Here is a 13,600-nt window from a genome sequence, read left to right as displayed (position 1 = left end):
ATCATTTGAAGAATCTACTATAACAGCATAAAAAAAGGAGTCAGAGGGAGGATGAGTAGGAGGAATTCTTAGAATCAATCAGAGTGGGTTTTGAAAAGTTTGAGAAAGTTCAGCCTTAGAGATGATGGGACAGCAGTGTTACCCGTCAGGACTGAGAGCAGAGGGGAAAGATGAAAAGTGAAGTTGGAGGAGAATGTTTTTGGCTACAAATACCAGAGAAGTCACGGAAAGTTAGAGAAAACAAAGGTTTGGCATTTTGTAATGAAAAATTTTTTGGTTAGTCAGGAGAATAGATTGCTTTACAAAGTATAAGTTCATGATAGCATTGGTTGACTCTATGGTACCTTTTTGTGAGCTACCTCTCTATCATTGACAGCACGAGAGGCAACATTGATTAAATAAGGCTTTAGCGTGGGAGTAGAAGAACGAGGAGTACTACTCCATTGAGACAATCTCTGCAGGCACAGAGGGGTCTCTATCCTAGGCAATAATCATTCACAGGAAATCCCGGAAAATTACATCCTCAGGTCGTCCCACCGAGCTGAAGCAAAATGCTGTAGAAGCATTGCCTTCGGTGGTCTAGAGGGTGTACAGGAGCGATACGGACAGGGAGCGCAGAAATAAGATTGTGATCAGGAGGTTTCAACGGAGAGAACAGTTTGACAGAATAAAGCAGAAAGGGTTTGAGATAAGGAAGAGGTTCCCTAGAATGTTGGGCCGGTCTCCAAGACGGTCAGAATATTACATCTAGAGATGCTGGACCAATCTGCTCTAGGTCGTTGAGGATAGCAAAGTTGTAGGCTTTTTCACCCTCAGGATGTGAATTCAGTGAAAGAGGATGAAAGAAAGCCAAAGCTGGTGGTGGAACATTGGAAATCTCCTAGGATGGAGATTTCAGCGAAGGGAGAGTGGGTCAAGATGTGCTCCACTTTGATTCCAAATAGTCAAAGAATTTTACATAGTTGTGTAGGGATTGGGTGAGGATAAACAGCAATATGTATTTAGTAATAGAATAGAAGTTTAATAGAGAAACCTTATTATTTGATCGTTTCTTAATCAATAAAACGCAAAAGTAACGCCAGTAACATTGTCCATCAAGCTTCTATGTCATACTCAGTGTGTGTGTTAATAACTGCAATTTAATATATATATATATATATATATATATATATATATATATATATATATATATATATATATATATATATATATATATATATATATATATATATATATATATATCCGCCTAAATCTGAACAATGTATACTACAACTGTTTTGCAAGAATAAACACACGAGCATGAGCCTAAATCATTTCAAAGGTTGTCTTTCAGTACTGGAAGACAGCATGACATTCGTGCAGTCGCATTTTTTTAAAGCAAATGAATGTATAATTGTAATTCAGAATTTATCTTACGTTATTTTACCGTGTTTTACATCACAAGGTATTATAGATTATCATTAAAAGGAACATTATAACATAACAATAAATACACATCACTTGTTACCTTTCAAATGCTCCTGCGTACGAAACATTTTGAGAGCGGCGACATCACTTCATATCGCGACTGCGCACAAACTAAACATTAATTAAGATATTTACAACAGGAATGGAATGAGTGTGTGTGTGTGTGTGTGTGTGTGTGTGTGTGCGTGTGTGTGTGTGTGTGTGTATATTTACCTAGTTGTATTTACCTGTCCAAGTTTCTCCAATCTCTTGTATACCTGCTAACAATGCTATTAGGTCCCCTCTCTCTTCTGCTCTCCAAAAAAGTGTTAGGTCCCAATTTCTCCAGTCTTTCTTCATAAGTATGTTCTCTGCAAGGAACTCCTGCACAGTAATTTAGTTTCTGCTCTTTGTATTCTTTCCAACTTTCTAATTTATTTCTTGTGTGTGTGTGTGTGTGTGTGTGTTCATGTGTGTTCAATTACGACATACACATGAGCACAAAATCCTGCTGTAGCTATCTTTAATATTTTAGAGCTAGCTTCATAAAACGCTCCAAACTTTTTTTCAGACCTGGCTGGCCGTCAAGTTTTTCTTCCTCCTGAGCTGCCAGGTGTTGGTGGTGCCCAGGCTGGAACACTTCCCCGCATTTCAGGGCTACGCCAACCTGAGGAGGCAACAGCAAGACTTTCTCCTGGGCTTATAAGGTATTGGTGGGTAGTAGTAGTGGCGTAGTAGTTGTAAGTCAAGATGCCTATATAATAAACTGTTTGTGGTTTTGCTTAGTTTATGTTAGGTTTTAGGGCGTCACCTTAGGGTATAAATCAACACAGAAATTGACCTCACTTTTGTTGTATAAAATGTCTTGTTAGTAAGGGAAGCATATATGAATTTCTCTCGAGTCGGAAGACCTGTAGTAACTGTTTTAGGGTTTTGTTAGGTTAGTTAAGTTTAGTGTATCTTGAAACACTATGACAGCCAGCACCTTAGGGTATAAATCAACACAGAATGACCTCACTGTGTTGCATAGAAAGCTCCCCATTAGGCAAGGAAGCATAGATGAATTTTTTCTGGAGTCAAAACCTGTTAGTAACTGTTTAGGGTTTTGTTAGGTTAGGCTAGTTGGAGTTTAGGGTATCTTTAATTGCATGACAGCCAACTGTTCAAGTAATCTCATACAAGCAAGCATATCAACCTGGTAGCAGTGATAATAACTTGTATTTTACCGTAGCGTGAATGGGCCAAATTTGCTTCACTGCGGTAGCAACGACCAGCTGTACTATTTTACCGTGTAGCAGCGACGGGCCAAATTTTGGCTTTACCGTAGCAACGACGGGCCAAATTTGTGCCATGACATAAACCCCCAAAATAGATGATGCATAAACTGAACACAAATGCTTTGATATACATTATGAAATGGTTTGTGGAGTGATGATTTTTCCCATTTTTCTCGCTCAGAGGGACCATTAAGAAACATGATCCCTGCTGCCACCACCACGGTAACATGTGCCGGCGACGATCTGTTCACACGTCACTTGCCGCAGCGTTGAGGCGGGATGCAGCGCTCTGAGGCCACCCCAGGCAGGAGGCAAGATGTGACCTCCTGCACCAAACCTTGACTTCTATTCAGGAGCAGTAAGTAGCTTAATTTTTTTATATATATTTATTTCGCCCTTGAACTGTCTCCTTAGCAGTAAAAAAACCCTGACTCATTGCCGTCCTGGGTGAACAGACTGTGATCCAGGTGAAGGTATTACTCGGGTAACTTATTGCCTGTTGTCAAGAGAAAATGACTCATCCTCACTTGCTCTGAGTCTATTATGGAACATTATCTCTCTCTCTCTCTCAGGGCCTACATATCGACCGCCACACGATTTGACCAGGCTTTCCTAGGAGTTGTGGGCATTTCAAGGTAGTTTTGTGACCCTTTCCTCTGTACTGTGAACCTAAAGAACACACATTTGACCAGGCTTTCCTAGGAGTTGTGGGCATTCCAGGGGTAGTTTTGTGACCCTTCCTCTGTACTGTGAACCTAACGAAACACACATTTGACAAGGCTTTCCTAGGAGTTGTGGGCATTTCCAGGGGTAGTTTTGTGACCCTTCCTCTGTACTGTGAACCTGAAGAAACACACATTTCACCAGGCTTTCCTAGGAGTTGTGGGCATTTCCAGGGGTAGTTTTGTAGGCCTTCCTCTGTACTGTGAACCTAAAGAAACACACATTTGACCAGGCTTTCCTAGGAGTTGTGGGCATTTTCAGGGTAGTTTGTGACCCTTCCTCTGTTCTAGGAACCTAAGGAAACACATTTGACAAGGCTTTCCTAGGAGTTGTGGGCATTTCCAGGGGTAGTTTTGTGACCCTTCCTTTGTACTGTGAACATAGGAAACACACATTTGACAAGGCTTTCCTAGGAGTTGTGGGCATCTCCAGGGATAGTTGTGTGACCCTGGTGGTAGTGTGACCCTTCCTCTGTACCATGAACCTAAGGAAACACACATTTGCCAAGGCTTTCCTAGGAGTTGTGGGGGCATTTCCAGGGGTAGTTTTGTGACCCTGGTAGTAGTTTGACCCTTCTTCTGTACTGTGAACCTAAGGAAACACATTTGACCAGGCCTTTCCTAGGAGTTGTGGGCATTCCAGGGTAGTTTCGTGACTCTGGTAGTAGTGTGAACCTTCCTCTGTACCATGAACCTAAGGAAACGTACATTTGACCAGGCTTTCCTAGGTGTTGTGGGTATTGCCAGGGGCAGTTTTGTGACCCTGGTGGTAGTTTGACCATTCCTTTGTACCATGAACCTAAAGAAACACATATTTGCCAAGGCTTTCCTAGGAGTTGTGGGCATTTCCAGGGGTAGTTTTGTGACCCTGGTAGTAGTTTGACCCTTCCTCTGTACCGTGAACCTAAGGAAACACACATTTGACTAGGCTTTCTTAGGATTTGTGGGCATTTCCCGAGGTAGGTGTGTGACCCTGGCATAGCTGGGCGTTATCGCGATAAGTTATCGCAATACTTTATCGCTGATAACAAAATTGGGTTATCGGCCATCCGCTACTTATTTAAGTATATATTGGTATCATCGTTACTTTTGTAACCAAACTAGTGATAATCGATACTTTTTTCTGCCTCAAAAAAAAAAAAATAAATAAATAAATAAATAAATAAAAAAAAAAAGCGTTGTCTCCTCCCTACACGTGGCGCCCGGTGTTGTGTGAAAAAAACTTTGGGGTATGAAATATCTTCAGTGAAGAGATTTCATACTTAGATCATCAACATTAAAACACTAGCTTATATTTTTATGTTACTCAAAAATCAATATATCAAAGAGAAAAATCATTTAACTTTGCCCCCAAAATGATTATTCACTGCCTCAAAGTTGATATTCCATATTCGTTTGTGAGCATGCCATGGTATTGAAGGCACCCGGTGTTGTGTTATTTGGTGTCCCATCGTCAAAGTTTACAAACACTGGTCTCTCGTGAACTGTTCAGACCAGTAAGTGTAGCCCTGTACAGTCTCACAAAGCTTTTTAACACATTAAGAGTTGCTGGAAGGCTGAATCAGACATACAGTACCACCATCCTCGCTGTTTCTAGAACGACACTCTGTACATGTAAATACAACTCATACAGAGTATCGTTCTAGAAACAGCGAGGATGGTGGTACTGTATGTCTGATTCAGCCTTCCAGCAACTCCTAATTATGGTTAAAAAGCTTTGTGAGACTGTACAGGTCTAGGGTTGCTGGTCTGAGCATGCACAGTTCACGAGAGACCAGTGTTTGTAAACAAAGTGCCAGCTTTGACGGTGGGGACGCTAAATAACATAACACCAATTCAAATGTTTCTAGTATTACTGTCAATAGGTATTGTGTCAACGTGTGGTTTTCAGGTTTTGTAAATTTTCTAAAATACTGATAATGAAAATTTAAGTCATCTGTGTTTTTTATTTGAAATATCAATATCGTTTTTGTCTATCAGCATTGTGGATTTAGATCGGGTATCGGTTATAGCCGATATTTGTTTCTCCAGTTAACGAATATCGGTTATCACCGATAAGGTTTTCCATTATTGTTATCGGGAATAAGATTTTCTGTTATCGTGCCCAGCTATGGACCCTGGTGGTAGTGTGACCCTTCCTCTGTACTGTGAACCTGAAGAAACACACATTTCACCAGTCTTTCATAGGAGTTGTGGGCATTTCCTGGGTAGTTTGTGACCCTGTGGTAGTGACCCTTCCTCTGTACTGTGAACCTAAAGAAACACACATTTCACCAGGCTTTCCTAGGAGTTGTGGGCATTTCCTGGGGTAGTTGTGTGACCCTGTTGGTAGTGTGACCCTTCCTCTGTACCATGAACTTAAGGAAACACTCATTTGACCAGGCTTTCCTAGGATTTGTGGGCATTTCCCAGGGTAGTTTTGTGACCCTGGTGGTAGTGTGACCCTTCCTCTGTAAAATGAACCTAAGGAAACACACATTTGGTAAGGCTTTCCTAAGAGTTGTGGGCATTTCCAGGGGTAGTTTTGTGACCCTGGTGGTAGTGTGACCCTTCCTCTATACCATGAACCTAAGGAAACACACATTTGACCAGGCTTTCTTAGGATTTGTGGGCATTTCCCGGGGTAGTTGTGTGACCCTTCCTCTGTACCATGAACCCAACCCAGCTCTGTTTTGGCCCTGGGAGGTGGTTGGTGTGAGGGTCGGATGCCAGGCTCACCAGCAGGGACTTGGCACAACACACACGATAACTTGTGACTATAATTCTGCGCCTGACTGCTGGTGCTGCTGTGGTCATAACTTTGGGGTATAACTGAGATGGGATTTTTTATTTTTTTTATCTATTTATTTATCCATTTATTTATTTATTTATTTTTTTATATTTTTTTTGTGTGTGTGTGTGTGTGAGAGAGGAAGAGGAAGATTATAGATTTTTCCTTTTCAGATGTGGAGGTAATTCTCTCTCTCTCTCTCTCTCTCTCTCTCTCTCTCTCTCTCTCTCTCTCTCAGGAATAAGAAAATAGAGGTTAATTTTATATACTTATATTATTATTATTATTATTATTATTATTATTATTATTATTATTATTATTATTATTATTACAGATCTCACAACTGATGGAAGCTGGGACGGAAAGTTGCTGATATGTAGTAAGTTACTATTTTCTCTTTCAACCATGATTTCTACCAGTCTACCACAATCTACCAGGGTCTAACCACCGCACAATCATTCGCCCAACATCCCTCTACCAGTCTACCACAATTCAACCATCAGTCATCAACCGAAAAACTCGACTTGTTCAAAACTTTTTCAACTCTGTAACCCCAAAATGTCAACCCAAGACCTGACATTCAACCACGATTTCTACCACTCCACCACAATCTACCGGGACCTAACCACCATATATCTTTTCAGGGCAATGGCTGACTGGCTAGTGCTGTCTGGTCACTCAGCTCAGCAAGGGACTAGAAGCTGGAACACTCTCTCTCTCTCTCTCTCTCTCAAAAATATAATGTAAAGGTGTATAAGGTCCATTAAAAAGAAGAGAGAGAGAGAGAGAGAGAGAGAGAGAGAGAGAGGGGAGGTTCAAATATATCCATGGTTATAATATATATTCAACTTTATTTATTTTCTCTTTTATACAACAGCTGAGAGAGAGAGAGAGAGAGAGAGAGAGAGAGAGAGAGTTCCATCTCATCCTCTCTCTCTCCCCAACATCCAGGTGGCATCTTGGGAGGGGAGGGGAAGAATACAATAGCTCACTGGTGGGCAGAGAGAGAGAGAGAAAGAAGAAGAGTAATAGGTTTAAATACATCCATTGTAATATATATTTCCAAACTTTATTACTCTTCTCTTTTATAGGAACACAGAGAGAAAGAGAGAGAGTTCCATCTCTCTCTTTGCCCTTCCTTGCCTCAATTAATCTCCCTCCATCTTCTCCCCAACAGGACTTGTCTCGGTCTCATCTCGTCTCCTCAGCATCCAGGGAGCATCTTGAACGCCTGACTGGTCTCCTCGGCTCAGTGGTCTCGTCTCTGCCTCCTTCCCTGCAAGAGTCTGGCAGAGTTTAGTGCCAAGAATGTGTGTGTGTGTGTGTGTGTGTGTGTGTGTGTGTGTGTGTGTGTGTGTGTGTGTGTGTCTCTCTCTCTCTCTCTCTCTCTCTCTCTCTCTCTCTCTCTCTCTCTCTCTCAGGCCCCACAGGGTGTCTCCCCAGTGTGTTTACAACCCCCACAGACACATGCCCCCCCAGACACATAAGGGAACCCCCCCCCCCCCTCTCTCTCTCTCTCTCTCTGCAAGAAGAGTCAGTTTGGTCAATAAATATTCAAGCAATTTCTGGTGTTTTTTTTTGTCCATTCTGCAAAGTTTTCAAAGACACAGACCTTGATAAAAGTGGAGATAACAGGGAAACGAAGAGGAGGAGGAAGAAAGGAGGAAGGAAAAGGGAGAGAAAATGGAGTCGAACTTGGAGGAGGAAATGAACGAAACCACCAAAATTATGCCGGAGAAATACACAGACCTTGATAAAAGTGGAGATAGAAGAGGAATGAAAAGGAGGAGGAAGAAGTCGAAGACAAGAGGAGGAAGAGAAAAGATTAAGCTATTTTCTGGTATAGAAGAAAAGGAGGAAGAGAGGAAGCAAAAATGGGAAAAATGGACCTGAACTTGGAGGAGGAAATGAACGAAATCACCAAAATTACAATGGAGAAATACACAACCTTGATAAAAGTGGAGATAGCAGGGAAACGAAGAGGAGGAGGAAGAAGTGGAAGACAGGAGGAGGAAGAGGAAAGATTAAGCTATTTTTTGGTATAGGAGGAAAGGAGGAAGAGAGGAGGAAAGAGGGGAAAAACGGAGGAAACATGGAGAGAATTAGTGAGGGGAAGTACCTGTTCTTGAGGCAGCCTCTGACCTGACATAACCTTGGGCCTGAGCATACACTGGGGGTGGGTTGCTTCACTCACCCACCATCTCCATGCATCCTCCCCCCAGGTGATGAGGTGCATGGGTGTACCCTTGGTGGTCTCCTGGGCTCACTGGAGGGCTGAGTCTGGTCTCATCTCAGCTCCTTCCCTGAAAGAGCCATTACAGAGTTAGTGTGTGTGTGTGTGTGTGTGTGTGTGTGTGTGTGTGCATCAATTTCAAGTGCCAATATCTCGGCAAGCACATCAGTTAGGAACACAAGATTCTAACACAAGATGCTCCTAACACTCACCTACAACACCTATAACTGGCAGGGCTCATAATCTTCTAGCCCCTGAGAAATTTGCACTTGACTGAAAACTTTCCAACATAAAAATATCCAAAATTCAATGACAACTCTAACTGCCAATATCTCAGAATTCACAGAATTCACATCAGTTAGGAACACTATAGGAAGGCAGACATGGAAAACCTCAGGAAACATTACAGAGAGCTGGACTGGGATGAGCTAATGGGAACAAGTGAAGTGCAGGAAAAGTGTGATATCTTTATGGAGGCGTATAAAACAGGGTCAAGAAGTTTGTACCAGAAACAGACCCAAAGAGAAGGGAAAAAGGACTGGTTTAATGCAAGGTGTGCTAAGGCAAAAGAAAAAAAAGAGACAAAGCAAGGAAAAGACTAAAAAGAAATAAAAACCAAAGGAATAAAGAAGATTTTAAGGCAGCGAGAAATGAATACGTGAAAATAAGGAAGGAAGAAGAGAAGGGATATGAAAAGGATATTGTGGAAAAGTGTAAGGAACAACCCAAACTATTTTACAGATTCATAAATGGAAAGATTGAACCAAGAGAAACAATTGACAGACTGAGCGACGGGAGTGTGACAACCGCTGATCCTCAAGACACGGCGGAGTTACTAAACAAAGAGTTCCGGCAAGTTTTTACTAAAGAATCAACGAGCCACAAGAAAACAAGACAAATGTTCACATGGAAGAAGTCTCAGTATATAAAGAGGATATATATAACTGGAACTTGGAAGAGGGGAAAGCTGTAGAACCAGATGGAGTCTCAGGGAATAGATTAACATTTCTGTTTTTCTTTATATTTATTTCCTTACAATCTTCCACTTCCCTTAGTTTAGCTGTTCTGTGTGTGTGTGTGTGTGTGTAGCAGCCACATCACTCACCCGCTGTGGTGTGTCTGTGGGCCTGGCCGAGGGTGCAGGCAGCAGCTGCCTCGGACAAGGGTGCCCTAGCAGGCGGCGTCCAGCAGGCACACGGCCCCTCTCCAGGCCTGTGGGCAGGGCACTCACCCGCAGAGTGCCGGCACCTTCTTCTTCCTCTTCATTCATCCTACGCTACTCACTCTTCATTCATTCTTCTCCAGACCTCTGAGGCCCAGCATGCCTTCCTTCCTCCCTCTCTGGTCTTCCTTCTTCTGTATTCTTCAGTCATTTTTCTCTGGGTGTTTCCGCCAAGAGTGTTCCACGCGGCACACTGCTGTACTGCCTGTGCCTTTATCTCCCCTCAGCCCCAGCACAGTGCTCAGCCTTCCCTGCTGGAGCCACTTGCCCGTCCATCACCCAGCCACTGGCCAACAATACAAGGCTTGACAAGCACCACTGGAGTGTTCCTGCCTTGACCCATTACATATTCTGCCTTCAATTCCCTCGGGGCAGCAACCCTAACAAGTCCATCACAGCTCCAAGGCCGGCACTCTGCCCCAGTGGTCTCTGCTAGGCCAGGTTTAACAAGCCATCACAGCTCCCAGGCCAGCACTCTGCCCCAGTGGTCTCTGCTGGGCCGGGTTTAACAAGCCATCACAGCTCCCAGGCCGGCACTCTGCCCCAGTGGTCTCTGCCGGGCCGGGTTTAACAAGCCATCACAGCTCCCAGGCCGGCACTCTGCCCCAGTGGTCTCTGCTGGGCCGGGTTTAACAAGCCATCACAGCTCCCAGGCCAGCACTCTGCCCCAGTGGTCTCTGCTGGGCCGGGTTTAACAAGCCATCACAGCTCCCAGGCCGGCACTCTGCCCCAGTGGTCTCTGCCGGGCCGGGTTTAACAAGCCATCACAGCTCCCAGGCCGGCACTCTGCCCCAGTGGTCTCTGTTGGGCCAGGTTTCTTGTGGAGCGCGGGGAAACTTGACAAACCCTCACACAGCGTCCCCTTGGTAATCCTGCTGATGGTCTGTTGTGGCAGCCTGAGTCACCGCTGCTGCACTGTGCCGGGGCAAGGTGGCTCGGGGCAGACGGCACTGTTCACTGTGGTGTTGGCTGCTGCACTGTGCCGGGGCAAGGTGGCTTGGGGCAGACGGCACTGTTCACTGTGGTGTTGGCTGCTGCACTGTACTGGGGCAAGGTGGCTCGGGGTAGACGGCACTGTTCACTGTGGTGTTGGCTGCTGCACTGTGCTGGGGCAAGGTGGCTTGGGGTAGACGGCACTGTTCACTGTGGTGTTGGCTGCTGCACTGTGCCGGGGCAAGGTGGCTTGGGGCAGACAGCACTGTTTACTGTGGTGTCGGTGCATCTCTCAGCGGTCAGCCACAACACGGTGCCAGTCCTCCCCAGGTGGTGTTGATGACTGGCTCCCCGTCACACACACACAGCAGCACAACACAGACCTCAGAAGTGGGTCTTCATGTGCCGGGCAATGTGCCCCTTCGTGTTAAAGTGCTTCCCACACACTTGAACTCTCTCAGGCCAGAGTGTCTGAACATGTGACGCTCCAGGGTTTGCTTCTCTCTGAACCTTTCTCCACATTTCAGACACTCATGAGGCCTTTCACCAGAGTGTGTGTGTTGAGGCCACCGTTCTGTGTAAACCTTTGGCCACAAACTTCACATTCATGAGGCCTTTCATCAGTGTGTGTGTGTTGAGGCAACCCTTCTGTGTAAACCTTTTGCCACAAACTTCATATTCATGAGGTCGTTCACCAGCGTGTATAAGGGCGTGTGTGTTGAGTTTACTCTGGCAACTGAACACTTTGCCACACTCTTGGCATTCATGGGGTCCTTGACCAGCGTGTGTAAGGGTGTGTGTGTGTTGAGGTCACTGTCTTTCTTTCAGTAGTCTTTTCATTCATTTCTCTCTTTTCTGTTCTTGTTGTTCCTCCATCCCTCTGTCTGTCTTTCTCTCTTTGTCTTCTCTTTCTTCTTGTTCTTCAGCCAGGGCGGGGTTGCCAAACACTGTCCTCCACCGCCACCACATACAGCAGCACCACACAACACCTCAGGGGAAGTGGATCTTCATGTGCCTCGCAATATGGGGCCTGGTCTTGAAATGTTTAAGACAAACATCACACTTGAACTCTCTCAGATCAGAGTGTGTGACAACGTGGCTGTTCAAACTAGACTTAGAAAAGAACCTTCTGTCACACTCAAGGCATTCATGAGGTCTTTCACCAGTGTGTGTAAGGGTGTGTGTGTTAAGGTTACTCTTCGTACTGAACACTTTGCCACACTCCTGGCATTCATGAGGTCTTTCACCAGTGTGTGTAAGGGTGTGTGTGTTAAGGTGACTCTTCGTACTGAACACTTTGCCACACTCTTGGCATTCATGAGGTCTTTCAAAAGTGTGTGTAAGGGTGTGTGTGTTAAGGGCACTCTTCGTACTGAACACTTTGCCACACTCTTGGCATTCATGAGGTCTTTCACCAGTGTGTGTAAGGGTGTGTGTGTTAAGGGCACTCTTGTGTCTGAACTCTTTGCCACACTCTTGGCATTTATGAGGTCTTTCACCAGTGTGTGTAAGGGTGTGTCTGTTAAGGGCACTCTTGTGTCTGAACACTTTGCCACACTCTTGGCATTCATGAGGTCTTTCACCAGTGTGTGTAAGGGTGTGTCTGTTAAGGGCACTCTTGTGTCTGAACACTTTGCCACACTCTTGGCATTCATGAGGTCTTTCACCAGTGTGTGTAAGTGTGTGTCTGTTAAGGGCACTCTTGTGTCTGAACACTTTGCCACACTCTTGGCATTCATGAGGTCTTTCACCAGTGTGTGTAAGGGTGTGTCTGTTAAGGTGACTCTTCCTACTAAACACTTTGCCACACTCTTGGCATTCATGAGGTCTTTCACCAGTGTGTGTAAGGGTGTGTAATTTGAGGCTACTCTTCCTACTGAGCACTTTGCCACACTCTTGGCATTCATGAGGTCTTTCACCAGTGTCTTTAAGGGTGTGTGTGTTAAGGTGACTCTTCGTTCTGAACACTTTGCCACACTCTTGGCATTCATGAGGTCTTCCACCAGAGTGTGTGGGTGTGTTTGTTGAGGTCACCCTTCCCAGGGAGTCTTTTCCCACACTCTTAGCACTCATGCTTCCCTTCAGAAGTGTGTGCAAGGCTGTGTCTGGTGAACTTGCTCTCGGTCTCAAACCTTCTCTCACTCAAACTCTCCCTTTACTTTATGGCTGGAGATGCCAGCAGCAAGGTGGTGGTGGTGGTGGTGGTGGTTCTCCTGAGCACCCCTGAACAGAACATGCAAGGTGCTGTTCAAAGTTATGGCACTGAATTCTTTCTTTGGCACAAAATATGATGAAGGAATTGCACTGTACTGTTGTGCATGGCCTGGCACTGATCCTCACAGCAGTGGCAGGCTGCTCCTGCTGGTCCTGGCCCCTCACGCTGCTGCCCGGCCCTGAAGCCTCCACTGCAACAGAAGTCGGCGGCAGTGAGGACAAAGCACGGCGCCCGCCTCAGACCCTCGCTGCTGCACCAGCACCAGGGGTAGCTGTTGGGACAAAGATCACAGCCTCATAGAAACATGCTTCAAACTGAATACCAAAAGCATCTACAAATTCCATAAAATGTAGCAGAGCACAACACAGTTACTGGTTTTCAACCCCAATATTGGCGGTGGCTGAACTGGTAGCGTCCTGGGCCCACATTCACCGCGTGATGGACAACGCGGGTTCGAATCCCCACGCTACCACCTCGGATTTTTCAGTCACCGCCGAGTGGCTTAAAATTACCCACATGCTGTCCTGAAGACCACCCATCAACCCGGACTCAAGAGGAAGCCGTCCAAGCGAATCAAGAACGAGTTCCGGGGGGCAGCATGAGCCAATGCAAGATGGCGCTACTATAAAACACTCGCATGCACCAGAACGGGATGGGCCGACCATCAGGCCCCATCGGGAAGATGCCTACCGGCGCAATAGGCAGCGACGTAAATAAAAAAAAAAATAAAAAAAAAAAAAAAAATTGCATCAGAGAAACTGAGGCAAAATAGACCCAGAGCA

The 13,600-nt window shown here is 45.1% G+C and overlaps 1 protein-coding gene across 2 annotated transcripts; it reads right to left on the bottom strand.

Annotated features, from left to right (window-relative positions):
- Window positions 1-7,270: 7,270 nt before the first annotated feature.
- Window positions 7,271-12,676, bottom strand: LOC126989546 (zinc finger protein 157-like). Of its 2 annotated transcripts, none has more exons than XM_050848116.1 (3): window positions 9,554-12,676; window positions 8,410-8,518; window positions 7,271-7,501 (listed from the first exon to the last, which is right to left on the bottom strand). In XM_050848116.1, exon 1 carries the CDS (start codon window positions 12,674-12,676, stop codon window positions 11,594-11,596), a length of 1,083 nt encoding a protein of 360 aa, XP_050704073.1. In that variant the 3' UTR covers window positions 7,271-7,501; window positions 8,410-8,518; window positions 9,554-11,593. The 2 variants fall into 2 exon arrangements, with proteins under 2 accessions (XP_050704073.1, XP_050704074.1); XM_050848117.1 differs by having other exon boundaries at window positions 7,271-7,491.
- Window positions 12,677-13,600: the final 924 nt, after the last annotated feature.

Source organism: Eriocheir sinensis, unplaced genomic scaffold (assembly GCF_024679095.1).
Source record: "Eriocheir sinensis breed Jianghai 21 unplaced genomic scaffold, ASM2467909v1 Scaffold121, whole genome shotgun sequence".
NCBI lineage: Eukaryota > Metazoa > Arthropoda > Malacostraca > Decapoda > Varunidae > Eriocheir > Eriocheir sinensis.
The sequence above is the reverse complement of the archived record's forward strand: the minus strand, read 5'-3'. Positions and strand labels throughout refer to the sequence as shown.

Coding starts and splice junctions, on each gene's coding strand:
- LOC126989546 (XM_050848116.1), bottom strand. CDS start 12,676: ATGAGTGCTAAGAGTGTGGGAAAAGACTCCCTGGGAAGGGTGACCTCA.